We start from the raw sequence: 19263 nt of genomic DNA on the forward strand, positions 1-19263 counted from the left end.
TCTGGTCGGCTGGTTCTGTAGTTACCTCCACGTCGATGGCCAGTGTGGCACTGGCACCTTTTGGCAGGGCATCAGCGTAATGCCAGTTGACCCTGGCTGGCTGGCCATCCTTGGGAGGCAGTGCGTCAGCAATGATCACTTTGTCCTGAGGCTGGATCATCCCGCAGTCCCTGGCCACAGAGATGGCTGTCAGCATGTTATCTCCTGCAAAGGGAAGCACACGGGAGAGGGTCAGGCCCTGCCACCTCGACCACCTTCCTGGGCCGCTCACTATCCCTTTGGCTCTGGAAACTCTCCTCTCGGGCAGCCTCTGATCCCTTCATCCCCAACTAGTTTCACCCCATGCTTCTGCTCCTTTTACTTAGAGGGCTCCAAACAGACCAAGAGGGACTTCTTAACTCCAGCCCCCAATATACTGAGGATCCAAGCATCAGCCCAAAATGGAGCACCTCCATTATTTCTTTGCAGCCTATTATTATTCCACCCTGGCTGATCTTTGGGCTTGCCATGTTTATGAACTAGCCCCGATATATCGATGTAATTATTTTTAAATAAACTTCCATATGGAACCAGAAATAAAACTTGCTGTTTGCAGCTTACAAAGGTAATAGAATTGTCCTCATGACCATTACTGCTTAAACAAAGAATTCACTCATTTGTCACTCTCACCGTGACCCAAGGGCAGTTGTGCCGAAACCAAACCCAACCCTGAGGACTCAGGCTGGGGCCAAATCCAACAGCAACAGGACCAGAAGCCTGGCTCATGTGTGCCCATTTTTGTACAATACCCCATGAGGCTTCAGCAACCTGAAGGGGCCAGAAGCGTGGCTTACAAACCTGTGACCATCACAGTGCGGATGCCAGCTTTGTGCAGATCTTCCAGTACAGCTGGGGTTTCCTGCTTGAGCTTGTTCTGCATTACGATTAACCCCATGAAGTCCATGTTGGCCTCAATGACATCTCTGCAGCAAAACAGATGGGGGGAAAGGGACATACATAAACACACGCTGTTAGGGAACCAACAGGGACAGCCAACTGCTGATTCACCTGACAGCAAAATTAATCCAGGTTCAGGGATCGCAGGGGACAGGGATGTGGCAGAACGCAAGTGTGGAGCAGCAAGAGCTGCCACAAGGCCATGGCAAATGGTGTGAACCAGGCAGCAAAACAGTAGAGGAGATTAAGTGCAAGAGAGAGGCATGTTGGAAGGGGGAAATCCCTTCAACATGCAATGCCAGCTAAGTCTGAGACCATCTACCTCTGGGGTTGTGGTGGGTGGCTCATGGAGAAGGCCGACTCAGAAGGGCAAGGTTCAGAGCTTCAGGAACTTTAGCCCTAAAAGCAACACTACCAAGTTGGATCTGTCAGGCTGGATCCAGGGACCTAACTGCTGGAAAAAGGTGGTCAGGCCAACTGACTAACAGGTACCTTCCTGAAATTTAAAGTAAGGTGTTGAGCAGTAGGCCTACATCTGGGGAAGAGCTTGATCCATGGGCAGGAGGGCTACCATGGAACCCAGCCCTGTTGTCAGAGGCCAACCACAGAGTGCCACCAAGGGCTGACTAAGAGGGGGAGGCTTACAAGGGAGGTGGCAAGGAAAGCCCAGGCCCCCCTCCCTCTTTGCCAAGCCCAGGATATGCCCACTGGCTGCAGGGGCAAGCAGGAGAGCCACCCAGAGTTCATCCCTCCCCTGCAGTCTGGCATTTCAGAACCACCTGCCATATCTGGCCCCAAAGTCTCCAGGAAGTTACCCAAAGCCACTTTGTTCCTTTACCAAAAAACTCCCATCTGACAATGGCCAAAAACTGAAGGAAACCGTTTATCAATGTTGCAGCTTCATTTCCATTTTCACATCCCCAGGACCTCCATCTTTGCCTCAAAACCACCTTGTTGGGTCTAAAAGCTAACCCAAAATAGAGGCAGAAAATGGTATGACATTACTTCTAGGGCTCCAGGAAACTCAAGTGTGGACCAAAGAGGCAAGGGGTGGTGTCTGAGGGCCCCCATGTCATGCCCATCCTTTGCTACAAGAGGGCACAATATGGATTCAAATTGCAGGCATGACCCACACGCCATTCTCCCAGCAAGAACACCACAGAGGAGGTTTCTGCCAAGCCTGACTAAGGGGACACAGGTTGTGAAAGGTATACCCAGGAACTGAACTGCCTTTGTTGCCAACTTACCGGCCAACATTCAGGACTTTGTGCCAGGTCAGTTTGGATTCTAGCTTTTTGTGAGCAAGAGCAATGACACGGAAGCCCTGCCTGGTGTACTCTTCCAGCACCCTTTCGAAGTCACTGGGGACTAATAAAAACAGAATAGGACAAATAATAATCACAATAATATTAGAAGCAGCCATATTTGAGTTGCAGTGCAAACCATCAGTGTGCACTTCTCTCTCTCTTGTCCTTTGCCTGCGTACCTGTCTCGCGCTTGCACAATCCGGCTACCACTTCTGGGGCCCCCTTTACATAGGCATCCATCCTCTTCTGCCCGAGGGCCCTTGCCACCACACACATCCGTTGCAAAGCGGAAGAGAATGGGAACTGCCGCACAATGCCGATCTCGTAGCTCGCCTGGCCCAGTTGGAGGAGGAGGAGGAGAGGGAGTCAGGCCAGACACCAGCCAACGGGGCAGGGACGGGGGGCATCAACAGGAAGGCAGCCAAGGAAGCGAAAGGGAAGGTACTCACCGAAAGTTCAAACAGCTCCTGCAGAGGGAGGGGGAAATGAGGAAGGGGAAATGAGACTTTGTCACCGCCTCTCCAACTCCATCGCTGTCCAAAGCTCTATTGCAGCAGACTATTTCCCCAAAATCTTCCATGAAGGCTTAACAGGCCAGTCCTAACACTAGCCAGAGCAGCCCCACTTGGGTGGGAGCCACTTTGGTGGGAGAGGCTGGGGGAGGTCATCAGTCACAACTTCCTGGCTGGACTCCATGGTGCATGGGAGCAGTCCTCTGCGTTGGCAGAAGGGGCAGAGCTCTCCGTGCCACAAGGGCTCTTGGGGGGCCCTCGGCCATCCTGTTGCCTCCACTCTTTTAGAGGAGGGAATGTCTTCCCAACATGATGGTTAAACTAGGACTCAGCCATCCTGCTGCCTGTCCTTGGAATGAGGTTGTTGTCTGCCTTCCAATCGACGTCCATTTATGGAGCCCCTCTCCTAGGGTTTCCTTGGCCAGAGTTTCACCCAGAGGTTTGCCCTTGTCTTCCTCTGAGGCTGAGTGAGACCCATCCAGTCCCCCCCCCCCCCCCGCCCCATTGGAGGTTTATGTGGCTAAGCAGGGATTTGAACCCTCAGGCAGTAAAGTATCTTGGGCCGACCCTGTCTATGGCGTTGCTTTCTTAGCGTCTGACCAACACACAAGGTAAAGGGGTTTTCTTTACATCCCTGCTATAAGATGCTACTGCACACATGCTATTTCAACCTTTGGGATTGATCTAAGGGATGCCTTCCCAGGAAATGTGGTGTAAAACATTTTAAACAAATATGTGACCCATAGCTTTTCCCCCCAGCCTGACTGCTCCCCAGTCTGACAACTGACCTAGAGCTCTGGGGAAGAGAGCAGCCAGATAGATGGTCCCCATTCCACACCAGTGGCTCAAGAATCATAGAATCGTAGAGTTGGAAGAGACCACAAGGGCCATCCAGTCCAACTCCCTGCCATGCAGGAAATCTCAATTAAAGCATCCCTGACAGATAGCCATCCAGCCTCTGCTTAAAGACCTCCAAAGAAGGAGACCCCACCACAATCTCCAAGGGATTCTGTGTGTTCCTCTGTGGAATAGCCCTTACTGTCAGGAAGTTCTTCCTAATGTTGAGGTGGAATCTCTTTTCCTGCAGCTTGCATCCATTGATCTACTGTCTCCTATTCTCTGGAACAGCAGAAAACAAGCTTGCTCCCTCCTCAACATGACATCCCTTCAAGTATTTAAACAGGGCTATCACATCACCCCTTAATCTTCTCTTCTCCAGGCTAAACATCCCCAGCTCCCTAAGTTCTTCCTCATAGGGCTTCATGGTTTCCAGACCCTTCACCATTTTGGCTACCCTCCTTTGGACATATGGCTCCAGTTTCTCAATGTCCTTTTTGAATTGTGGTGCCCAGAACTGGACACAATATTCCAAGTGAGGCCTGACCAGAGCAGAATAGAGTGGCACTATTACTTTTCTTGATCTAGACACTATACTTTATTGATGCAGCCTAAAATTGCATTGGCCTTTTTAGCTGCTGCATCGCACTGTTGGCTCATGTTCAACTTGTGGTCTACTTGGACTCCTAGATCCCTTTCACACGTAGTTTCATTCAGCCAGGTGTCTCCCATAATCCTATATCTGTGCATTTCATTTTTCCACCTTAAGTGCACTACCTTACATTTCTCTGTGTTGAATTCATTTTGTTAGCTGTGGCCCAGCTTTCTAGTCTATTCAGGTTCATCTTGAATTTTAATCCTGTCCTCTGGAGTATTAGCTCCTCATCCAAATTTGGTGTCATCCGCAAGTTTGATAAGTATGCCCCCAATTCTGTCCTCCAAGTCACTGATAAAGATGTTGAATAGCCCTGGGCCCAGGACAGAGCCCCACTGGACACCCCACTGGTCACTTCTCTCCAGGATGAAAAGGAGCCATGGCTGACCATCCTTTGGGTTCAGCCGGTCAACCAATGATAAATCCATGTAACAGGTACCTTGTCTAGCCCACATTTTACAAGCTTGTTTGCAAGAATGTCATGGGAAACCTTGTCAAGGCCTTCTTCTCCAAAATAAATGAAGAGCAGAATGGACCCAAGACAACAAAGGAAGCCTCTGAAGTGATTTACCATTTCTTTGTGGCTTGCAGGTTTGGAGTCCTGAAGGAACTGCTTGGGAGGCCGGACCACAGTAGGCATAATTTGGTTGTGAAGGGCTGTTTCCTCTTCCGTTGCTTCTTCAAGAATCTGAATGAAACACACACAGAGGCAGACATGAAGCACAGACACCAGCTTGCTTTGCAGTTTCAGCCCCAGAAGCAGGCCTTCCAAAGCTCATAGCCTCTCCTTCCATGGGAAAAGAGCAACGCAAGGCACCCTGTCCAACCGCACATTTTGAAAAACCCACCAAACCACACATTATTGCCCATTACTGGCATGGAAGAGAGGGGGGTAAACAGGCTTTCTTCTTTGGAAAAAGGAAGAGCAGCCCTCTGTGATCTGGAGAGGGCAACAGAAGCTGCACCAGCTTTCCTTACATCTGCAGCCAAGACAGGCTTTCAAGAACTGGACATCTTCACAAGTAGAGCTTTTGACGGTGTGTCCCACTGCATGTAATAAACTGTTTTATACTGCCTCTTCATAATTTGGAATTGTATGCTCTACCTTGTTTTTAATATTATTGACATATTAATTTCACTTTAACTATAACTTTTTGTATGGTTCAGCTAAACTGGATCTGTTTTAATTGATTAGAGTTGATTTTGCGACCGGGAGCGAGGGGGAGAGCTGGATATAAATAAAGTTAATACATTTTTGAAAAATTAATCACATAATGCACAGTTAAACTGTGGCATTTGCTACCACAAGATGGCATCATGGCTGCTGTCTGGATGCTTTTAAAGGGGACTGAGTGAATCACAGAATCTTAGAGCTGGAAGAGTTTCCCAAGGGAAATCTAGGCCAGCCCCCAGCCATGCAGGAAGATGAAACACAGCACTCCTGAAAGATGCCCATCCATGGAGCTTAGGGTCACTGTCGCGACCTTCAGAGGCACAGCAGTCCTCCGGGCATCAGTCGCAGTGGAGGGGCATTTGCCCACCTGCTGCCATACTAGCAGCCCTAGTCCCACTGGGGCACCTCATGGATCAACGGGGGAATGGAAAGTGCCACTAGCGAGCCTCCTTTGGGCTGATCCAGCACAGCAAGCCTTCTCCCCTGAATTTGCTATACCTTTTGCCTGCAATTTAAGAGAGGGCCAACTCACTCCCTGGCACTTTGGGCACCACCTGCCCTGCTATCTGCACCCTCCTTTCCCTGGCAGGCACTGCTCCTCACCCATCCAGTGGCTTCAAACATCTTCAGGTCGAGGGGGTCTCCAGAAAGCACTCCTTCGATCTTGGTGAGGGAATGGCAGGTCGCCATGCAGGCCACGAAGGGCGACTTGACCAGGGCCTCGCTGCACGCACTCTCTTCTGGCAAAAGGAAGCTATGGGGAGGAACGAAGCCAGATGGAACCATGCCAGTGACCAGCCAGGATCCTGACCTTCCTGGGTGGGAGCCACTTCCAGAAAATTTCAGTCTTTCTTCAAAGACAGCCATCCAACTTGCTCCCAAGTCTACATTCCACAAAAAATCAAAATGCTATCCAGGCTAGAAAAAGAAAAATGCATAAGCCAATGCTCTGGCTAATGGGAATGCTGGAGAGGAATGTAGACACAAAACATGGAGGGGGAGTGGGGCATTATCTGGCATGGCCTTCGGTGGGATTCCTCACCATCACAGAAAAGGAATTTGACCCTCCAAAGGGACCTTGCACCCACCCCCCAGAAGTCTCAGGGGCAGTATAGCACTCTAAATGACTGAGGATTATGAGAGCACATATCTGTCTGCAAGTAAAAAAGGAATTCAGACACAGAATTTCCAAAATGCACCGTAACAAATGCAAGTCCTCTGAGAACTTCTTTCCCTCTCGCTTGTTCTGCATGCAGGGACATCCCTTCCCTGCCCACCTCTTGTTTTCCAGCCTGCCTTTCTCAGCCAAAGCTCACCCCATCCCACCCCCACGCTGCCCTCACCAAGAGCTCTCCACCCTCTGGAACCCCCACAGGTCCAGGCCATCTTCGGTAAGGGTGCCCGTCTAGTAAAAGAGGGAGAGAGGGGAGAAATGAAATTCAGAAACAGGGTCTGAGGAAGCAAAAAAGGCCCACATCCAGCCAGCCCCCTCACGGGAGCCATATGACCACCACCCCTTGGCCAACCGGATCTCTGAGATTTGCTGCCAGTGAGGCCAGCCAGAGTAGCCCAAAGAGGCCCTGGCATTTCCCACCCCTGGGGCCCACTCAATATCCATACAGTACGCTCATTGGCTAGCTCCATGGACCACAAGAAGGCTGAGGGTCAAGACCAGTGGAAGGGATGATCTTCCAGCAAACCTCATCCTGAACTGAACCCGGGGGACCACACATCAACAAAGAAAGTACCTTGTCAAAGCAGATGAGGTTCAGCTGCCCACAGATGTTGATCCTCTGGGGGCTGATGCAGAAGATCCCGACTTTCTTCAGCCGCCGCTGGGCATACACAATCCCAGCCGTCATGGCTGCCGGAAGCGCAGGCGGGACGGTGATGGTGATGATGTCCAGGGACTCAATGATGATGATTTTAGCTGACACCTACATGACAAGAGGCACCACGCTTAGGGAACAACAGCCTTCTGCTATACCTGCTAGTGGACACTTTGGAGTATTTGGGTACAAAAAAATGGCTATGAAGAATTATGTATATAAAATTGTTTTTAACCCGAGGGGGCGGGCAAGAAGCCTCCAAACACGATAGAAACAGCCTCCGCACTGCTAGAGTGTATTTGGTGGCATTATGGATCAAAACAAGTTTTAGTTATTTTTTATTTAGAGTATTTCTAACCCGCTCTTCAGCCTCAAAGGCTCTCAGAGCAGATCACAGTCAAAAAATGCCTAGCTCTTGGCAGGCCACGGGGGCCCACAAAAATGGTCCTGGGGTCCACAGGCCACCCTTTGCCCATCCGTTATAGACAGAGGGCAGCCTCCACACCCTTACGCTGCTCAGCCGCCAGAGTGTGCCAGAGAGAAAACTGGCCCTCAGACCCAAAGCACTGGCCCATTTCTTGTTGTGAGGAGGAGACAGATCTTGGGTCCAAGGGACCAAAGGGTCTCCTACCCTCAGAGGAACCGAAGGGGAAACAGGCCTGGAACTCAGTGACCTCACCATACATACACATACACCCCTGCCAGTGGGGGGCTCAGGGGGCAGCAGGTGCCAACCGCTTCATTCTGCCAGAGACAGAATTGTCTGTCTCCATAACTGTCATCTTCCGGCCCGTGAGGGAGTTGACCAGGCAGGCCCAGCTCCATCAGGGCTAGCCTGAAAGAAGAGACTCCTCCCTCCATACCTGTTATCTTCCGGCCCGCAAGGGAGTTGACCAGGCAGGCCCAGCTCCATCAGGGCTAGCTTGGAAGAAGAGACTCCTCCCTCCATACCTGTCATCTTCCGGCCCGAGAGGGAGTTGACTAGGCAGGCCCAGCTCCACCAGGGCTAGCCTGAAGAAGAAGAGCCCTCCCTCCAGTCCATCTGCCTTGGTCCAGGCCTCAGAGGGAGGGAAGAATGCTGGACCTGATCCTCTCCCCCCCACCATTCCCTTCTCCTTTTGTGTCGTGTCTTTTTAGATTGTAAGCCTGAGGGCAGGGAACCGTCTATTATCCCCTCTGTTGTAAGCCGCCTGGATTCCCAGTGATTGGGCGGCATATAAATAAACCCTATTAGAGACAACGCCACCGCCAAGATGAAGGGGATGGGGGAGAGCCCTGCTGTCCCCTCAGAGGAGAGCTGACAAGGCCAAGTGGCCTTGTCTGGCCTCAGGGAGCAACTCCCAAAGGGGATATTGGAAGATACAGCTGGGGCCGCAAGAGGCCAAATGGGACATTACAGACTGGGACCTGCCTTTCCTTTTTCCTTGAGCTAACACTTCCAAAGTCAGCCCTTGCAAAACTAACAATGTTCTGCTTGGTCTTACACTGAGAGCCACATTTTGCTAAGGGAGCTGCTCTCCTCCTGCTTCTGATGAACAAAGAGAGCACCAGTCACAGCTGAAGGATGTGGGGGGCCACCCTCCCTTTTTCCCTGGCAGCCAAAAAGAGGATTTACCCATTGCCCCTTGGCAACTTTATCCACTGGCACAGAGACTTATTCCTAGGGGCAGAAATGGGGAGAAAGATTGCAAGAGGAAAGGCGGACTAGATGCTTTGGTTAGCCTCTAGTGGTCAGCTGAGGAGATTAAAGGAAAAAGGAGTTTGGCAGGAACCATACCTTATAAAGAATACTGATGACCACTGTGTACAGAAATCCAACAGCTGCCACCCCCACCAGGCAGAGCAAGAACATGTAAGCATCTCGGTAGAGCTTAAAATCCATTGGCTTTGGGTACAAGATGGAGCGGACGAGCTGCCCCTTAGATGTGCTGAAGCCTACAAAACAAAGAGGGGTTTTTGGAGAACATGAGGGAGCAGGCAAAGCCCACCCCCACCTCAATAAGCCAAGATAGCATGTTATTGATGGGAGGGAGCAGGCTCATCCTGGCAGACACTAACCAGACTCTTTGCAGGAGCAGGGAAGCCCTTTAAGGGACCACAAGGGGCAGAGGGGCACCTCAAGAGAGAGAAACCCCAGGACAAGTGTCATGTGCCCTCACCCTCCCACCAGCATCCTCAGATAAGAAGCAGTACCCAGGGAACAGGTGAAAGAACTCCTCTCTGCCTGCCTGGCATCATATCTTGCCTTGAATCACAGTGGCAAAGAAACACAACGCCATGCTCCACCATCAGACAAAATGGGGGGTTATCATTGCCACTCAGAGCCTTCAACTCATCCCTTATAAGACATATTTACCTGTTCGGACAACAATAGCTTTGACAAGCTCTCCGCTGTAGAAGCGGGTCTGGATGACGGTGGTGCCACAGAACAGTGTGTGCCTACGGTGTCCTTCGGGACTGTAGATTTCATCCGCCAGAGCTCTGGCATCCTCTGTGGGATTTGGCAGGTTAGTCTTCGTGACCGGGACACTTTCGCCTGAAACCAGACCGACAGAAAAAAGCATGGTCACCCCCAGACGCAAGCACACCTGCCCCACCCTGACCAATCCAGCTCTCAGCTCCTGTGCCCAGATTTGCAGGGCAAGCCATTCTTCCCTGACCTGTCAACATGCTTTCATTGACAATGCACGTCCCGCTGACCAGGACAGCATCGCAGGGCATGATCATCCCATTCAGTGGGACCACAATGACGTCTCCAGGCACCAGCTCTGTGGAAAGGATCTCTTCTGCACCTGAAGTTAGAAAGAGGTGTACAAATATGGAAAATAAGCCACATACATAGCATCCAGTTCCAGCATCTGCTTTTAAAAAAATTCTGTAATCAGACTAAAACCGTGGAATGCCTCATGAGGTCTCTTGGTGGGAGCTGTCAGGGCAGTGTCCTCCAGCCCCTGGAGATCTCTTAAAGAGAGATGAGGAGGAGAGTACAACTGGAACCTGGACCTGGAACAAGCTTGTTTTCTGCTGCTCCAGAGACAATCCAGAACAATGGATTAAAGCCACAGGAAAAGAGATTCCATTTAAACATTAGGAAGAACTTCCTGAGGGTAAGAGCTGTTCAACAGTGGAATATATTCCCTCGGAGAGTGGTGGACTCTCCTCCTTTTGGAAGTTATTCAGCAGAGGCTAGAAGACTATCTGTCACAGAGAGGGGTTGGATGGTGTCTTTCTGCATGGCAGAAAAGGGTTGGACTGGATAGGCCTTAGGGTCTCTTCGAACTCCATGATTCTATGACTCTGGAAGAGAGGTTTCTGGGTGTAGGAGTTAAGGAAGCGTTCCAGGTCAGCCATAAAGAAGTTGGCATATTGTGGTACCACAATGTGCCCATGGCAATACCATTAACCTGAAGGTGTACTTTCTTATGAACTACTTTCTCAATTAGTTCAGCGTGAGAACAAAGCGGCAGACAGAAATGGCTAGGTCTACAATGGTCCCATCTGGAATGATGTTCCTGATTGCATATTGTCCATCCATGTGTGGGATGTTGGTATACTGGTACACCACATCCATCGTGGCTAAGACAGTGTTCCTGGGGAGATAGATGGACTGTAATTTCTGTATAAAGTCAGCAATGTCCTTCACGTATCTCAGAGTGTTGGCGATATATGGTCTAAGGATACTGTCCATATATCCAGGGGCACCAACTGCAAATGTTCCAATGACTGAGACAATGGACCATTCAGGCTTGCCCTTTTTATGTTTTTGGGTAAGACAGAATGTGCCTGGTTGAGGTTCCTGCAGCATTTCAAACCGGACTAACATGGCTATCTGTCCTGGACTGCGGCCAGCACACACAAACAACACTGATAAGGATGTCTCAGCAAGGTAATTAGCAAGCAACTGGAAACAGACCACAAACCTTGCAAGGAGTGAAATTTAAAGAGCAAGCTGAAAGCCAGAGCCGAAGTCAAGAAAACAGAGGTCAGAGTAGTCAGACCAGTCCAGGGTCAGGGCAGCCAGAAGGTAGCAAGAGTCCAGTCCGTTCCAAGGTCAAGAGTCAAGGCAACAAGGAGTCAGGATACACGGAGCCAGTACCGGCAGCAATCACACCAAAGAGTCATGCAATAAACTCTGACACTGAGTCAGCGTCTCACAGGTGTTTAAGTAGGAGACTCTCTTCTTGGTGCCAGCTGAGGCTTGTTTGCCAATTGTCTCTCGGCAATCCTCCTGGACCTGCATCTGCCAGCACTCTCAGCCCTGCTTTGCCTAAAGGAGGGAACCTCCAGGCCTGGTTCCTCCCGAGAGTCACCACTAGGCTGCTGTACCATCAGAGGAATCCCATCAGCACTAGGACCTGGCTGAGCCTCCTCCTCTGGGGCTGGGAGATCAGGGCTGGGCTCTGGCAGAGCAGGATTAGCACCGGGTGTAGCCTCAATTACCTCTTGCACTGGAGGAGCCCCATCCTCATCCTCCGAGACCTGCTCTTGGCTGGCTCTGACACTATCTATGTCTTTGAATTCTGTGAACAGGAAGATGGGTGCTGAACACAGGAGCCCAGGGGAGAAAGAACAGGGGCCGATTATTCCAAAAAGTCTTCCCCAAGACGGCAAGGCAGTAAGAACTCTTTAACAGTGGAAGACGCTGCCTCAGAATGCAGTGGCGTCTCCTTCTTTGGAGGTTTTTAAGCAGAGGCTGGAGTGCTTGGATTATGTTTTTCTGCTTGGAAGAACAGGGTTGAACTGGATGGCTCTGGAGGTCTCTTCCACGACTCTCTGGTTCCCTGACAGAGAGCCAAAGGCAAAGCTGCCTGCTGAGGCTAAGCCTCTTTCTCATACCACCACCAACCCAGTGAATACTAAAAACCTTACTGGCTAAAGAGGTTCCACCCTTGGGAAGATATGCCTGGGCAGCCTGTTGCAGAGAGTGCCAGACACTCATTCTTTTGCCCCCATTCTATGAGGAGGCAGATTAAAGGAGTAAGTAGTTGTCTCCTCACACATGCATATACAGGCCCATGACGGACCTTCAGAGTCCCACAGAAGAAGATCTATGGTGGAGGAATCACATAAAATTTCACGCAGTCCCCTAGCCAGCCAAGGCAGCAGTAAGGAATGCTGGCAGATGCAGTCCTGCCAACGTCTGCGAACCACACAATTCGCTGAGCAGAAAATGTGGCACAGAGGATTCCTGGCCCCCTGTGATGCCAGCAGCCAACCCTCACCCTTTCACAATCCACAAAACCAGGATCCTTCCTGTCAGGTGCAGTCAAGCGACACATACATATACACACACAGTCATGGAAGAGATGGAGCTGCCCCGCTCTTCAGAAGCCCTCCCCACAAGTGATCATGGAGGGCAGGAGTCCGTACAGACATGGGTCCCACCACCTCCCCCTTTCCCTTCGGGTGAACCGCTTGTCCAGCCTGCCCCCCTACCTTGATTTGCTCTGCTGACCGACACTCTGACAACGCTGTGAGCAGCCACCATCTCATGGAGCATCTGGTATTGCTGAGGGAAGGAAAGGAAAGAGAAGTCGTCACTAGCCAGACTGGCCCTATGGGGTCACTGACAACCACCTGCATCTACCGCACCATGTTCCCTGCACCAGTGGCCAGGAGAAGACCACAGGATCATTACATTTCTTTTAATGGTGACTATCAGAATCCCCCATCCAATGATGCCATTGTCCCTGTTGCGTGGGGATCTGGAGAGTTGTCATCCCAAACCAGTGACATTCCCTAGTGCTCATCTGGAGTCAGTAGCAGGACTGACAGAAAAATGACCCCAAGATGGAGAGCGGAAGACCAGCAGCTGACACATCCACCCAGCAAACAGATTAACAGCCTAGTTTAAAAGGGGCCACTCCCCTCCCAAAAGAGCAGACTCACTCTATTTTGGGAGGCGATGCTCAGGGGGTAGCCTTTGGGGGGGGGTTTAGACCATCAGCTTCCTCCTTCCTACACAGGGATGACCTGACCACCCCTCATCCTTGCCTTGGTAGCCTCTGGACTACCTCACTGTCTTGTGCCTGGTTGCCTTTGAATACCAGCCTGCAGTGTGCCACAAATGCAGCAAGCGGGGAAGCGGCACAGGCCAGCCCATGAGGCTGCATCATCCTAGTCCACAAACACACCATTCCAGTTCCTCTATCATGCCTGCCCATGCAATTACAGAGTGGTTGAGCTGCACTACCCTTCTGCTGAACACAGACACTGACAAATATGCCATCAGCTGCACAACATGCCTTCCGCTTAACCTAGATGAGAAACCTTTTTCCTCAATCCCAGGGAGTCAAGTGGGGACACAGAAGGCACTGAAAAGGAGCTACACTGCAGCAGACTTGCTCAATCAACACTTGAACAGTGAGAGTCAACACATAGGAAACCCCAACAATTCAATGGCTCTACTCTGCTCAGGACTAATAGAAGGCTTCAAGCTGATGTGAAATGGTTTGTGCTTGTGGAACTCTAGTTGCAGAACTAGGAACCGAAATGCATCTGTTGCACAATGGCCAACGAAGTACAACTGCATATATAAGGGAACTCATGTGCATCATGTTTTCAGAAATGGACCCTCAGAGACCTCTCACAGGATCCAAAGAGCTCCTTCTGCTTGGAGTGCTTTGCAACGGGGCAACAGGTCTTTGGAGAGCTTCCAGTCAACACAGGACAGAGCAGGGAGAGCAGAAGCCTCCTAAGCTCTCTGGGGTCAAATTACACATGGGGCAGCTGGGACCATCCCCTTTTAAAAGGCTACAGGAATTTGGGAGGATCAATTGGGTGCCAGCTCTAAGGACCCCATGAGACAGGCAGGGGGAGTGGCACCTGGACCCTTACCTTCCGGATGGTGTACAGGGAGCTAACCACAGATATCAGAGACATGATCACAATCGCTGCTGCGTAGTAGTAATATTCATCTGTGCTCCACAAGATCACACTGAACAGCTGGAAAATGTAAAAAGGATTGAGAACCTGGGGGCAGACGGAGGTGGGAGGGGAGGGAGGAGAGAGAGAGAGAAACAAAACCCATCAGGTTATATCTTGTGCTTGATGCCAGCTCATAGCTTTTGCTTCAGTCCCCTCACTAGGGCACTGGGGTGGTAGAGCAGGGAGTTATGGCCTGAGATGCAAAACCTTTTGCAGCTTCAGAGGTGCCTGCTGGACAGTTGGAGGGATGGCTTTGGGCCACAGCAGCCATTTAGGTTTCCTACAGGGGATCTCCCTCTCAGATCCAACCAAACCAGTATAGCCTCCCCAAAGCCCAGCTCCTGCAGCACACAGTCAGGTAGCTGCCCTCCTCCGGAGAAGTCCCACTGCAACATCTAAGAGCAAGAGCTCAAAAGGAGACCCAGGTGCCATCAGCTGTGCTGCATTTAAGAGGCAGCTGGTGCATCTGGGCACAATGTGCAATGCCTGCAGGTTCAGAATCTTTTTAAAAAAAACTGCTTTATTTACTTATTTATCAAATTTATATAATCTTCCACAATCAGTTAAAGTGGTTTACAAGCAACAAATTTTATTAAACAACATTATCAAAACTCAAAAAATAATGAAATTTAGCCAGCAAGGAAACAATACAGAAAAGAAAAAGTGTTGTGCAAAAAGACTCAGAGGCCTCATCTAAGAGATGCAATGGTGCAAGGCTGCCCTTGATCAGGAGGAAACCCCAGCAGCGTGTGCCCCTTGAGTGCCAGCAAGCCCCCTTGAAACAGTCACAGTGCGGACTGGACACCAAGCCAGGTGGTGGCACAGTATCCACCCCACCCCAACTCCAAAGGCTCCCCCTTTACACACACACACACACACACACGATTCTTACCTCCTTAATCAAAAGTTTAAAAATGGAAGGCACTTTCACGGCAATTTCATTTACTCCATAGAATAATTTTCTGTATTAAAAGGTGATGGAAACAAAAGCATTTATACTTTGTTTGCTGGTACCGAGCTACATTCCTGCTAAGACAGAGAGCAAGGCCAATTCATAACAAGGAACTGGCTCGGGCACAGAGGAGACATTGGAGACAGCCTGCCTTGCAGGGCCAGGAACTTATGCCAGGGCCAGGCAGGTCCCAGGGGAGGAAGACAAAGAAGAGCTGGCCTGGACCACCCCCAGCCCCTATGCCCACCACAACTGAAAATTATGAGCTCTTGAGGTTCCCTTGCTGTGGTGGCTCCCCAGGGAAGGAGTAGGGGAGAACAAAGGAAAACAAGAAAAAGAAAGTGGGGTGGGGAGCCATAGACCGGAGTGCATCCTCTAGGGCTTATAGCAATAGGGGTGATCATCAACCCAAAAATGGAGGCAGAAGTCAACCATCTGGATTGTGGAGCCTATAAACGGTGATACCAACTTTTCAAAAGGAGGGCTCACATTTTAAACTATACAAATGGAAAGCGGACCAACGTGGGCAGCCCCCCTTGAGCAGGATTTTGCCACCATTATATGTTTAAAATGGCATCTTGGAGTTGGGCCACTTCCAAGAGGAGAGTGCACCATGTTTCCTCCATTAAGGCATACCTGTAATCCCGCATGCCCTTGGTCAGCCCTCTGCTGTGCTCATTATGGATCGATGAACAGGATGTCGATTCATCCAGGCCTCTGCGGGAAGTGGAGAGCATTAAAAGAAACACACACATGCATGCACACATATACTCTAAGGCCCCATTCCTTTCACAAAAGGCCATTGCTTCTGAGGTGAGGAAAAACAGGGTGTCTTTGGTTTTCACATTTCTTATCAAAGCATTTCTATCCCACCCTATACCCTGCAACTAACAAGGCCTCAACCTCCAGAAGCCTCTAATATTAAGACCAAAATCTACAGTGGCAGTGCATCAAATTCTTACTTTAAATTCCAGTTCAGTATCAAGTTCTTACTTTATGGAGCCAAAGTTTTGGATCACATCGTTCCAGAAATACTTCATACTATGATGAGTGAAACAACGGATCTGCAAGGCAGGTAAACAAGCAAGCAATTAATACAAGGCTGAGTGTGCAACTTGGAAGGGTATTTCTGGTAAAACCAAGCTGAGCTGCTGGGAGTTTTGAAAAATGAAATGCAACATTACTGCAGTTCTGCCTGCAGCCCTTTGCTACCAATGCCACCCGGCTGTCTGCTCTGAGGCGACATCTTCAGTACAATGGGGCACAGAGAGACAATACTTTCAGATTAGAGATGGGAGACTTCCTAGCACTCTGGTACTCCAACATGCCATATGGCAAACTGCCAGGAGCACCAGCAAACAGGCACTGCTCACAATGTGCCGGCAGCGTATTTGCCAGTGGGGTTTGTGTGTGGGATGGGGGACATTTTGGGGAGCCATGCCTCAGATGGCAGGGTCCAGTAAAGAAAGATAGGCAGGAGTAACACATGCTCCACTCTAGCCAGCAAAAGCTCTGCTGTCTTCTATGAGATACCCTATGTGGAAGAAGGGACCCCAGGTTTATTACCAGGTGGAAGCCACAGGGTGTGATTTAGAGCCCTGCGAAGAGGACCACCTTACAACCAAGTCCCGATACCTCCTGCAGGTGAGCCTTGGAGTAACCGTTGACGTCACTTCCGTTCTCATCAGAAGGAGTTATGCATAAGTGGCTGCTGCAACCATTGGTCACTTTCTCGGACACGTATTTTGGAGTCTGCAACGGATGGAGTCCCAAAGAGAGCACACTGCGAACCTTTGCACAAAACCAGGTCTGGAACTCATCCTAGTGTGGCAAAGAGAGGAGAGATTTCAAAAAGGGAGGGAATGCATAACGAGTCTCCATGCCCTCAAATGAAGCAGCAGTTGGCAAATCTTACAGGCAACCCTGTCTCTGAGAAAACACCGGAGGTACATGATGCACCACAGTGGGCAACGGCAGAACAAAGGAGCCCCAGCTAGAAACTTACTAAATAAATACAAACAGGGGATCCCAAGGCAATGGACAGATCAAAACAATTAAAACAGTATAAAAATTAAAACATTTTTTAAAAATTAAGATGTTCTCTAACTAAAACGAAGCAATTTCGAGCATTGAAGACCATGCGGAAGAGCACTCTCATGGATGTCCACTGGAAGCTCCAAAAAGATGGGGCTGCCCTCCCATTCTTGGGCAGGGAGCTTCACAGTCGGGGTGCTGCTGCCGCTGCTGCCACAGAAGCAAGGCCCTGCTACATACTAACCTGACCTCCCAATGTGTTGGCCTCCTCTGACATTCCTAGCAGCCTGACACGGGAGGAGTCACTGGGCTTTTTAGGTCAAAGCCAGTACCTTGACTTGAGTTTGGAAGCAAACTGTAAACCAGTATGGTTCTTGCAAGACTAACATTATGTGTGTCTGAAAGATACACCTGACACGAGTCTGGCTAATGCATTTTGTACCTGGTGGAGCTTCCAAACACCTTTCAAAGGCTGCCCCATGTACAGCACATTGCAGTAGCTGGCATCTATTCACCATTCAGCTTCTTGTCAAATGCCTTACTGAAATCAAGATATGCTATATACACAGCATCCCCTTCATCTACCAAAGAGACAGGCTTGCAACCACAAGGGGTCCCTTTGCAAGAGGCTCCTTTCCCACACACTGAGGAGGCCACTGCATCACAGGAGAGGAGGGTCCCAAGTGCTAAATGGCTCTTCTGCTAATCCCTCCTTGGAGCGCATGGGCCTCTGTGGACATCTCCCTCTCGCCAAAACACTCACCGTGGTTCTCAGCAGCACCACTTGGCAGCCTCTGAGCGAAGCTCTTCTGCACGCCGCTTTCACCCGCCACTCTGGCATCCAGTAGAGGAGGAGGAGGAGGAAGCCGCCGGTGCACAGCACACCCACAGCCACCAGAACCAGCTTCCATGGGCAGAAGGTATAGCCGTAAATTCTCTGCAGGGAAGCAAGTCAGACAGGGACACAATGGCATCCTGGCAGCTTTGACAAGACAGCTTGGGACCAACCTCTTGCCCCAAGAGAAAAGTCCTGCTGCTTTCCTGCCTGCTTGCCAGCCCTCCTATGGGCCAGGTCCACTCTTGGGAAGGGCAGGGGCTGCAATTTTATCTATTCCTCTTTTAATTGTTATTATTTTAGAATGTATGCCTTGGGCAGGCTTTTATATTCTCTTTAATTTTACCGACTTTGTACAGCGCTGTGTATAATTACAGCGCTTCAGAAATAAAGTTTAATAATAATAAAAATGACAGATTTCTGGCTTGGAATCTGCAGCGAGCCAGATCCTATGCTTAAAAGAGGCACCATCAGAAGAAAACACAACCCACCAAACCTGGATGCAGCTGCTTCCATGCAGCTCCAGTCCAGTTCTTTCTTCAACAGCAAAGAGATGAAAGCCACTCCATCCTCCTATTCACTACTAGGATGGGCAACTCTGCTGGGGCGATTTTTGACTCCCTGACAGGTCACATCTCTGCCAAATCAGATATTATTTTATTCACTGGTGGGTGAAGCAGGCCACACTGATGAGGAAACACCAGTGGATTTGCCCCTTTCTCCACGATAATGTCTGCTTCCATTTTAGACTCATCCAGCTGAGCAGTCATTGCCCGCACCTCTCTGGCAACCAATTAAATCAGCTAATTATGTTGAAAGGCTCACATCCCCTTCACAGGTTGCCCACAGATACTCACAGTGCAAGACAAGCTCTCCTTTTCTATCTACTTTCTCCTCACATTGCATGATGGGATACACTTCCGTCCCACTTTTCATGCATCATTTTGCCAAACAGGGACACCGCAAATATTTTTAACCTGCCTTGTAGGGAGGCTGGTTTAGACCACTCCCTTCACCAGTTTATTTTCCCCTCCCTGCCAACTTTCCCAATTCTACAACACCCTCCTGGAGGTGTACCATCCAGAACTACGCATGGTACTCCAAATGTGGCTTCACCACCGACTGGTACACCACGGCATGAGGATGTGAAGGGTTTCACTTGTGGCCCCTTCCCTCTCCCATGGGTCTCCCATGTGAAGTCTGCCTGTCTGAAAGTAGCCATGGCCTGGGCTGGTCTTTTGAAACTGAAATTCTGTCCAACCACC

At 50.1% G+C, this 19263-nt stretch overlaps 2 protein-coding genes across 7 annotated transcripts in view; one reads left to right on the forward strand and one right to left on the reverse strand.

The window, feature by feature from the left end:
* LOC149317815 (D-beta-hydroxybutyrate dehydrogenase, mitochondrial-like) overlaps positions 1–19263 on the forward strand; it is a 381124-nt gene that overhangs the window by 163377 nt on the left and 198484 nt on the right. The window lies entirely within an intron of this gene.
* LOC149317820 (polyamine-transporting ATPase 13A3-like) overlaps positions 1–19263 on the reverse strand; it is a 65227-nt gene that overhangs the window by 25225 nt on the left and 20739 nt on the right. For 4 of the 6 annotated variants that reach the window (XR_016279923.1, XM_089508513.1, XM_089508510.1 and 1 more), the window contains exons 3-21: positions 17927–18100; positions 16765–16950; positions 16123–16193; positions 15766–15846; positions 15070–15139; positions 14088–14222; positions 12687–12759; positions 9911–10042; positions 9607–9786; positions 9028–9185; positions 7170–7358; positions 6765–6826; positions 6025–6175; positions 4819–4935; positions 2693–2710; positions 2423–2576; positions 2184–2304; positions 838–962; positions 26–204 (exon numbers count right to left, since the gene is read on the reverse strand). Coding sequence is in view for 5 of the 6 variants with exons in the window: in XM_089508513.1 (XP_089364639.1) it covers positions 26–204; positions 838–962; positions 2184–2304; positions 2423–2576; positions 2693–2710; positions 4819–4935; positions 6025–6175; positions 6765–6826; positions 7170–7358; positions 9028–9185; positions 9607–9786; positions 9911–10042; positions 12687–12759; positions 14088–14222; positions 15070–15139; positions 15766–15846; positions 16123–16193; positions 16765–16950; positions 17927–18100 (2376 nt within the window). In the remaining variant the exon portion in view is untranslated. Of the gene's footprint in view, positions 1–25; positions 205–837; positions 963–2183; positions 2305–2422; positions 2577–2692; positions 2711–4818; positions 4936–6024; positions 6176–6764; positions 6827–7169; positions 7359–9027; positions 9186–9606; positions 9787–9910; positions 10043–12686; positions 12760–14087; positions 14223–15069; positions 15140–15765; positions 15847–16122; positions 16194–16764; positions 16951–17407; positions 17464–17926; positions 18101–19263 lie in introns of those variants that run through there. The other 2 variants (XM_089508512.1, XM_089508514.1) reach the window with 2 other exon arrangements.

Source organism: Sceloporus occidentalis, unplaced genomic scaffold (genome assembly GCF_023333645.1).
Source record: "Sceloporus occidentalis isolate IW3139 unplaced genomic scaffold, rSceOcc1.0.p SCAF_2, whole genome shotgun sequence".
Taxonomy (NCBI): Eukaryota; Metazoa; Chordata; class Lepidosauria; order Squamata; family Phrynosomatidae; genus Sceloporus; species Sceloporus occidentalis.